Source organism: Gallinula chloropus, assembly GCF_964237585.1.
Source record: "Gallinula chloropus genome assembly, chromosome: 5".
NCBI lineage: Eukaryota > Metazoa > Chordata > Aves > Gruiformes > Rallidae > Gallinula > Gallinula chloropus.
The window spans coordinates 28,889,162-28,899,035 of record NC_140090.1 but is presented as its reverse complement, the minus strand read 5'-3'; the positions used below and the strand labels follow the sequence as shown (position 1 = coordinate 28,899,035).

General features: G+C 48.2%; 1 protein-coding gene across 1 annotated transcript; it reads left to right on the top strand.

Moving 5' to 3' along the window:
* Positions 1-195: 195 nt before the first annotated feature.
* Positions 196-9,823, top strand: HSPD1 (heat shock protein family D (Hsp60) member 1). The gene is made up of 12 exons (XM_084265643.1): positions 196-335; positions 1,191-1,366; positions 4,164-4,416; positions 4,937-5,019; positions 5,307-5,402; positions 5,708-5,801; positions 5,978-6,146; positions 6,631-6,730; positions 7,614-7,859; positions 8,204-8,378; positions 8,958-9,136; positions 9,228-9,823. Exons 2-12 carry the CDS (start codon positions 1,193-1,195, stop codon positions 9,378-9,380), a joined length of 1,722 nt encoding a protein of 573 aa, XP_084121769.1. The 5' UTR covers positions 196-335; positions 1,191-1,192; the 3' UTR covers positions 9,381-9,823.
* The last annotated feature ends 51 nt before the right edge of the window (positions 9,824-9,874 follow it).

Below are 9,874 nucleotides of genomic sequence, written 5' to 3'. Positions count from 1 at the left end.
AGCGTTCCAGAAGGTTCTGGAATTGATGGGCCCCGGAACCTGAGTGATTCATGCCGGGCCCTGCCGCGCATGCGCGCAGCGCAGGCCGTGCCCCGGTCCTGCGGGAGAGCTGCCGGTGGGCGCGGCCGCTCCCCTGCCGCCGGGGGCGGGGCTGCGGCGGCTGTGCTGGTTCCCGGGCCGGGCAGTGCGGAGCCCCACATGGGTCGGCGCCTGGCCGGGGGCGGGGCAGAGGCGGTGAGTGCTGAGCGTCTTCCCGCTCCTGCGCGCAGACCTGCCTGCTCAGCTTCCAGTCCGGACGGCGGAGGCGCCCGCTGCTTCCCCCACGCTGCCCGCAGGTGAGCGCGGGAGCTCGGCTCGGCTCCGCTGTGCCCTGCCTGGGGAGGGGGTCCTGGCGGCCCGGCGGTCCTGGCGGCCCGGGGGTCCTGTCACTGTCCCGCTTCTCCCGCGGCGGCGGCCGCTGTTGCGGGGGCCGGGGGTGCTCGCACGGGTAGTGGTTGGCCCGTTCCGAGCCTGGCGGGCTGGGCGAGGCTCTGGCGGCCGCGTCCCCTTGCGCCCACCCGCGCGGGCGCGGTGCTGTGCGGCGCGGTGTGGCAGCGTGTGGCGCGGCGGGGCCGGGCCGTGCAGCGCGGCGGGCTGGCGGCAGGGGGCGAGCGGCTCTTGACCTTGCTGCGCGTGTCCTGATGGACGGGCACATGTGGCCCGAGGCCTCGGCCTCCCCCACTCGCCCGGGTGGCCCGGTGGGGCCCCGGGGCCCCTTTCTGCCGCTCTGCGCCCCGGGGCGGTGGCCGCGGGCCCGCCCTTGCCCGCGTCCGGCTGCCCTTGCGAGACGGAGCCGCGCGTGGGAGTCCCGCCCGGGCCGGTGCCGCCGCCGCTGGCGTGCGCGGCCCCCCCCGCTGAGCCGCTGCCGGGAGCGCCGCCTGGCAAGCGGGGCTGCTGGTGTTCCGCCGGGCCCGCGCGGTTCCCTGTCCTTGCTGCCGGGGAAGGCCCGGCGGGAGGGGCTCGGAGCTGCTGCGGCCCGGGGCGTTCCTGGAGGGTCTGAGCTCCCCGGCCCCTCCCGCGGCTGTCAGCATGAACTCGAAGTTCACGGCCTCTTGTTCTTCTTTCTAAATTCTTTTTGCTCTCGTTTGTTTAGAAGTATCTGCGTGGAACTTCACGCTTACGTTTCCTCTGGCTTTGTTCTGCCCTTCCAGACATGCTCCGCTTACCTGCAGTGCTCCGCCAGATGAGGCCCGTGTCCAGGGCACTCGCCCCCCACTTAACGCGAGCGTATGCGAAAGATGTGAAGTTCGGAGCAGATGCCAGAGCCCTTATGCTTCAAGGGGTAGATCTTCTAGCAGATGCTGTAGCTGTCACCATGGGGCCAAAGGTAATGGGGGGATTTTGCATTTGGTTCACGTTAACGCTTTGATCTGGTTGAGAGCGGCGTGGCAGAGAGCAGTTGTTACCTTTCCCTCCCTAGAGGTGCGGGGTTACCACCTGCAGAGCCGTAACCCGGAGTGTAACGGGACAGACAAACCACCACATGCAGTTCTGTGCTCATTTGTGTCGCCTGAACCGTGACAATAGTGCCCGTGATTCTCACAGTAACGAGATAAACTTGGGTCACATGGAAGGGGCGGTGTGCTTGTTTGAACAGTTTGAGGGTTTAAGGGGATGTGTGTAATAGTTTACTGGAGCTCAGCCAACAGCCAGTAAAAATGCCATCGGTAATGTAATTATCTGTGTCATAAAGCAGGTTTATTATCACGTGGCTGACTTGTTACAAATAACGGGCTCGTATCACTTCGTAGTATTGGCAAGGTAAAAGAAACACTGGAAGGGTAACGTTGAGGTTTCAGTTGGTTGGTAAATGTTAACATCTTAAGTCAAAGCAACGTATTGTTATATAACCCGTTATTGCGTTGCTTAAGAGGACAGAATATAGCGTATGATTCCTGGGAAGTTCTAGGACTAGTCCACGGGCTGCAGGATTCTGCATAGTCATGCAATGTGCAGTGAGGCTTGAAATGAGATTCCCCCTCTATGGAAGAGTACTGGCTTTCTTTGGGCTCACAGGAATATCTGTTCCATATAGTAACGGCACAGGCATGGCAGTTCTCAAGGCTGCTTGGCCTCTGTAAAACTCATTCATGCGTTTCTAGCTCCCTTTTGGTGCTCTGTTAGCTCTAGAGGCAGAAATGGCACATGAAGGTTAAGGATCAGTGATGTCAGCAAGCTGTGGCTGTTTTCCACGAAGGAACAAAGTTTAAGTGTAGTCAGTTAATTTAACTCATTTTTTTGGACCAGGCTGTTCTGTGCATGCCTGAGCCCAGTTCTGATGCACTGGTTAAAGGGCAGTTCCTGATGCAATTTGCTGTAACCTTGTGGGGGTTTTGTGCCAGTGCTCTCACTTTATGTGCTGTTCTTCATGGTGGGTTTGTACAAATCCAGGGATTGTACTGTAAAGCCAGATTGTGCCTCCAGCATTTTAAAGAAATATGGCTCTGGTGAGGAAACTTGTCCTGGGCACTGTTGTGTAGTTAATGAGATGTGGTTGGCAGTCTCATGCAATCTTCTGATACAGCTGCTGACCTGGTGTTGACTTTATCAGAACTATTTTATGTGAGTGCTTGGGTTCTCGGTGTGTAGGACCATTCAAGATGCATGGGTGTTTACTGGTGGGCTCCTGTTTCTCAAACACAGATGAAAAGGGTTGAGGGTAAGTCCTTTAATGTGATCATATATCAGTAGATTTCTGTTGAGCTGCTTTCCTCAAACTACCAGATGTCTGGAATAAGATTGTGTCAAAATAGAGACTAAAATTAAGCAGAACAAGGAGAGACTACGTGAAGAACTTCACAGTAGCAGGATCCTCCAGAGAGGATTGTCTTACTTTTGAGCCACTTCTGGACTCAGGAGGAGAGCAGATGAAATCAAATAGCAGTAAGAAGTCAGATTATGTACTGTTTTGGCATAATAGTTTTATAGCACAGAGTTAGAATTACGTAACCTCTTCCACAAGTTCAGCATCAGTAACTGATGCTTAACATCTCTCTTGCAGCTTCTAGAGTTAGTTGTACTTCAGAGTGGGTGGCAGGAGTCCAGAGTTGGTGAAATCATTGAGGCAGACAGGAGGGGGTCTGTGCAGGCAGGGAGCACCACACCACAGCATTGGCATGCGGCATGAGAGCCCTTAGCTTGGCACGTGATCCCAGCAGTGGTAGGAGCTGAAGCTGAAGCCATGCTGGCGTCTGATCGCAGGGTCAGAGGTGAGGGCACTGGAGCAAGGCCAGCTGGGAGCCAGTGGTGAGGTGGGCAGTTGCTCTCTCCCTTCCCCTCTGGCAGGCAGCAGCTCTATCTGTCAGGATGGCTAAAGAGTGTCAGGGCAGGGTGTGCCACAGGTAGCTCTTTACTGGCTCCTTTGTGCATCTGCTGCCTCCAGCCAAAACTTGAAATGCGGTTGATGATGTCAACTATTTGAGTTATTGACTCTGTTGGCAACAAGGAATCCTCTTGTGCAGGGAGTTCTGCCATGTGTGAAGATTCCCTGCCATATGTATCTATTATAGGGCAGGCCAGCGTTTTATGGAATGCAAGTGTGTGGGAAGAGGAAGAAGGCTTGTTAACCTCCAAGGTTTGATAAATTATTGCAACACAGTAACACAGATTTGTTACGTCTTCTCAGTTCCCTTTCCCAAGTACTAATAAGGCTTGGTTGGGTTTTTCCTGAAGGTGCAATGAAGGATTGGGCTTGGTAGTGCTGTGTTTCAGTTACATAGCCTTTTTATTGTGATTTGATGGCAATTGATACTTCAGTATGTTACTGTGTTCTAACATTAGGGGGAGATGCCAGTGTGAGGGGAATCTAATCTCTTCAATTATTTCCTTCCACAAAGGCCAGTCTTATTCTAGTGGCAGGCTTCTGGGCCTGTGGCATTAAAGGCATCCTGGCTGGGGGATGCAGCCTCGTTCTGTGAAGGTGTGAAACCTTTGAGCCATTTTTCCAGTTCTGCAGGATGGTGGAATGTGTGTGCTTGAAAAGCCCCAGCTGAAAGCTCAGGGTGAGCTGATGGTTCTGTTCCACTGTGGCTGTTGAAAAAGATCTTCATCTTCACTTGAACTCTTGGAGTAACGTGCTGTGGATTGTGTGGCTTTGATTTAATGTTTGTTCTCTCTCACCCTAGGGAAGAACAGTTATTATTGAGCAGAGCTGGGGAAGTCCCAAAGTGACAAAAGATGGTGTGACAGTAGCAAAGGCCATTGACTTGAAAGACAAATACAAAAACATCGGCGCCAGGCTAGTTCAAGATGTTGCCAACAACACAAATGAAGAAGCAGGAGATGGTACCACTACTGCAACCGTCCTTGCACGTGCCATTGCCAAGGAAGGCTTTGAGAAGATCAGCAAAGGAGCTAATCCAGTAGAAATCAGGAGAGGTAACTTTTTCCCTTGTCTTCAATATTTAATCAGACTTTGGACTTTGCTTATCCCAGGTTTGATTGGCTGCCTGAATAAATTGCTGCTGCCTTGAAGAGCCACACAAAACCTCATGTGGAGAACAGTGTGTACAGAACCCACTTGTTTGTTACATTGCTTGCTCTGAAAAACTTCTAACCATTTTACTATTCTATATGTGGTGAACTTGTTTAATTTGGCATAGGTAAACTCCATTTAAAACCACTTCTGTGTTTATTAGTTTCTGATAAGTATATAAATTTACTGGGACCATATATATAAATCAGTCATAAATTTTTATTGCGATGGAAAGAATGTCACACCAGTTCCCACAAAATTAATGCTAGGTATACAAATGGCAGTATGGAACTGGAACTGCTAGTCACTTGTCTCTGTGCAAACTTGGCACACTGTTGCAGTGCTATTTTGGGTTGAAACTGAACCTGTTTCTGTGCTGGATAGCTGGTTTTGTTCATTCACAAGTGTTCTGTTCAATTTTAGGGGTGATGCTCGCAGTTGATGCGATCATAGCTGAACTGAAGAAGCTGTCTAAACCTGTTACAACTCCAGAAGAAATTGCACAGGTAAAACACACCCCAAGATGCCAACTAAAGCCAACTTTATATTGTTGTTTTTCAATAGTTTTGTGAAGTTTGGTTTAATTGAGCTCGGTTATGGGATTATGACACCTTACATTTGTATGTCAGGATTCAGAGTATGTTTCACACTGAATGATCCCCATGGCAGTGCTTTTAATTTTCTTGGGTTTTTTCACATTCCCAGTGTTTTGCCTTCAACTACACTGCTAGAAGCTAGTGCAGACATAGGTAGTTTGCACTTCATCTCATCTCACAATACCTTACTGTTTCAGGTTGCCACGATATCAGCAAATGGAGATCAGGAAATCGGCAATATAATCTCTGATGCCATGAAAAAAGTTGGCCGAAAAGGTGTGATCACTGTCAAGGTAAGAACTGGCCAACGTACAGACCAAGTGCAAAGCAACTGTCTCTCCCCCAGTTAGGGCTGGCTTTTGTGCCATCTGGTGTCAGTGCTGCTGCTCACTTCACAGTATCCCGCTGTAATTCCTTCCTCCCCAGCTCCTTTAGATCAGCTGTTCCCTCTTCCAGTCCTTTTGTTTTGGAGTGAGAGGCTTATAAAACTGCCACGTAGCACAGAGCCTTTGTTCTGCTGTGCGTAGTGTGCCAAAACCCTGTTTGTGCCCCTGGTAGTGCAAGGATCTGTAATGCTACCTTTCTTGCACCTGTGCAGGATGGGAAAACTCTCAATGACGAACTGGAAATCATCGAGGGGATGAAATTTGACAGAGGCTACATCTCTCCCTATTTTATTAACACAACCAAAGGTGAGTTAACAGTATCACATGTCAAATATGTTAGTAAGTTAGAAATACTGATACCTGCTACAGTGACTTCATAATCTGTTACACTCCTTTCTGTGGCAGGTATAAAAAACGTTTAACTATTAGTAAAATCTTGCTTCTAATAGTATTGTTCAGATAACCCATGTTGTTTTCTGCAGGGCAGAAATGTGAATTCCAGGACGCTTATGTTTTAATCAGTGAGAAGAAAATTTCTAGTGTACAGTCCATAGTTCCAGCTCTTGAAATTGCCAATGCTCACCGCAAACCTTTGGTCATTATTGCTGAAGATGTTGATGGAGAAGCCCTCAGCACCCTAGTCCTGAACAGGTGAGGCTTAAAATCCATACTTTCAGGCACATACTGCTGCTTTCTTTTGGTGTGTTTTCATCCTTTTAAAGGAATACATTCAGAAGCATGTATTTGAACTTGCTACAGTGTCATGCTGTTTGGTCTCTTGCCAGTACCAAAGAAGCTGCAGCTTTTGTAGGTAGCCATGCTTTGCATCAGTCAGGACAGAATTTCAGTTACTGCTTCGCTCCTTTTTAAGCCAAACCAGATCAGTTCACGGAGGTCTCTGCCTGATTGTTAAAGCTGTACTGAAACAATTGGTTTCAGTAATTAAGGCTGCCCAAGGAGGTGGTTGAGTCACCTTCCCTGGATGTGTTTAAAAAAAGTGTAGATGAGGTACTTAAGGATATGGTTTAGCTTAGGATGGGAACGGTTGGACTTGATGATCTTTAAAAGTCTTTCCAACCTTGTGATTCTGTGATTAACACAACTGGAACGTTGGTTTCTGAATTCTTCTTTTCAGGCTGAAGGTTGGCCTTCAGGTGGTTGCAGTGAAAGCACCAGGTTTCGGTGACAACAGGAAAAACCAGCTTAAAGATATGGCAATTGCTACTGGTGGTGCTGTAAGTAATGCTGGTTTAATTGGGGTTTTTTGCTCTTCAGAAATGCTAATGCTATTTAAGAAGGGACAGTACCATACGTCCATGGCTTGGATTTGCTTGCAGGGTGTGTTGTCTTCTTTCAAAAGTGTAACAGTAACTCTAATACTTGAATCTTCGTATTGTTTTAAAGCATGGATATCAATTGCACTTGTAATACAGGGCTGAGTAGGATGTCCCTTTAACTGACTGAAGTTACAGGCTGTGTCCTTGAAGCGCTTGGGTTGTTAAGGAGGAGGAACATCAAAGGCGCTCCCTAGAAATAGCAGAGCTTTCTTGCCACCTTGTGAAACTGTCTCATAATCGCCCAGATCTGAGTGGGGCAAATAGAATTCTTTTAAATATTTGGGATAGATCAGATACTTCTATTTGGTGCTCAACTTTTCAAACAGTTGATGTGCTGGTTACTGTCCCTTTTATGCTGTGCTTTTTTTACACTCGCTTCAGAATCCTGACATGAGACTGGGACCCAAAGGTGGTTATTGAAATAAACTTAGTATTTAAGGTGAAGGGAGTGTGAAATAAAAACAGCAATCGCTGTTCTAAAGCCAGCTTAGTGCCTGTATTTATAACCTCTTGAGATGTGAGGAGGGCTCTGTAACAGAGCTAACTCTGAATCAGAGTGCCTGTGAAGCGGTGAGTGACATCTGTGTTCTGCGAGGGTCAGTTTGTGGGGCACCTGCGTGCCTGGGCTCTGCTAGATGGGAAGTGTTTTGTTCAACTTAGCTGCAGCAGTGTGACTGTTTTCCACCATTAGCCTGCAACAGCATATGTCTGTGTGCCTATAAATAACCAATTCTTGTATTGAGAAGGTGAGGATTGCAGCTTCTCACATGATTTGTTTCAGGTGTTTGGAGAAGAGGGTCTGACCCTAAATGTGGAAGATATTCAGCCTCATGACTTTGGTAAAGTTGGAGAGGTCATTGTGACAAAAGATGACACCATGCTTCTGAAGGGGAAGGGTGAAAAAGCTCAGATTGAAAAACGTATTCAAGAAATTATTGAACAGTTGGAAGTTACCACAAGTGACTATGAAAAAGAGAAACTGAATGAGCGATTGGCCAAACTCTCTGATGGAGTAGCAGTATTGAAGGTGAGAAGTTCCACTTCTTAGGAAAGGGGTGGTATCAGTCCTTTATTGCTGAGTTACTACTCTGTGGTGGTTTGATCATCCTAGAAGTTGATGTGGGTAAGCAGTTTGGCTTACTCTAGTACTACACTTTAGTAGTAAGAACTTGGTTCTTTCATCAACTAAAACTGTGTGGTGGGGCTTCTGGAAGTACAGACGACCACAGCCAGGGGCAAGGCATGGCTTTGCTCTCTGGCTTTCCTCACTCCAGATGGCTATTGCATTTGGTGGCAGCAGTTCCACAGCCAGCAGTACTCCCTCACCCAGGCTCCATGTCCAGGCCCTGATGTATGGCTTGCTGCTTGCAGGTTGGTGGCACAAGTGACGTTGAAGTGAATGAGAAGAAAGACAGAGTTACCGATGCCCTCAACGCGACCCGTGCTGCCGTGGAAGAAGGCATCGTTCCAGGCGGTGGCTGCGCGTTACTTCGCTGCATTCCGGCATTAGATGCTTTGACTCCAGCCAATGAAGATCAGAAAATTGGTAAGCAAATGTCTGGAGTGTGTGGGGTGAAGTGTTAAGAATAGCCTTCTGTCCTGAGGCTTTTTAAGACTGAACACAGATTGCTTTCAGTGAGTTTTTAGCTACTTGACCTTTAGACTCTCATATCCCCTTGGTATGGCGGTCTCCGCTTTACAGTGGGAAGGCGCTTTCGCTGTGTCTAACTCGGGTGTGAAAGGACAGGTAACAAAGCAGCAACACTTCCTGCAAGAACTGCAAACCAACTAAGGGACAGTGGGGGTGACTGTTCCAGCCCTGGCAGACAAAATCTTAAGGCAGCTTAGGAGACTGTGGCAAATCAAATGGAAAGGGCTTTGTGCTGTGTTACAGAAATAACTATGCTCCTCACTACCTCTTGCAGAAGTGAAACTAAAATGCACATGATTTTGTCCTGCAATAGCTTCATTTGCTGATAAATGTCAGTTAGCAGAGAACTTTTGTCCCTGCAAGTGCTACAAACAGCTCGTGCTCTCAAGCGTTCTCCCTCGCACTGATCTGTCGTGCCTGGGCGGTGGGAGCGGCGTATGCGGTGTGTGATGCTGATCAGCCTTTCTGTTACAGGCATTGAAATAATCAAGAGAACTCTGAAAATCCCAGCGATGACAATTGCAAAGAACGCGGGCGTTGAAGGGTCACTAATAGTTGAAAAAATCCTGCAGAGTCCATCAGAAGTTGGCTACGATGCAATGCTGGGGGACTTTGTAAATATGGTAGAGAAAGGAATCATAGACCCAACAAAGGTAACCTAAAGCAGTCTGAATTCTCCACTCTTCTTCCTCCCAGCTCCTGGGACAGTCAGCAGGCATTAAGTTCTTTCTTTCCTATTTTTAGGTTGTGAGAACTGCTCTGATGGATGCTGCAGGTGTTGCGTCTCTCTTGTCAACAGCAGAGGCAGTGGTGACGGAAATCCCTAAGGAAGAAAAGGAGCCAGCAATGGGCGGGATGGGTGGGATGGGAGGAGGGATGGGAGGTGGCATGTTCTAATTCCTGGGCTAGGGATGCATCGTGAGCTCTGCTGTTTAAGACTGGCAGTTCCGACTTTAAAAACCTCAGCTGTCAGTGCGAGAGGGTGGATAGTGACTGAAGTGAGGCTGGTGTTGAAAAGAATCACTGTAACCATCAGTTACTGGAGTTCATTTAACACGTGTAATTGTTTACAGTCATTGTCCATGCCTACAGATAATTTATTTTGTATTTTTTGAATAAAGACATTTGTACATTCCTGAAAAACCTGGGTGCAAGATCCATCTACCAAGGTCCCAATTTAAACTTAGGCACTTGATATTCTGTTTCAGAATTTATTGGTGCTTGCCAGTACTAGAAGAACTTGGAAGCCACTGTGCGTGAGAGACTAGGCCATTCTGTACAACGTAGGCAAACAGACAGTTATGTGACCTTTATGTAATAAAACTGCTCAAAAGTTACAACATGTATCACCTTATTCATCTGCACACAAAGCTATAGTCACGGGAGAACCC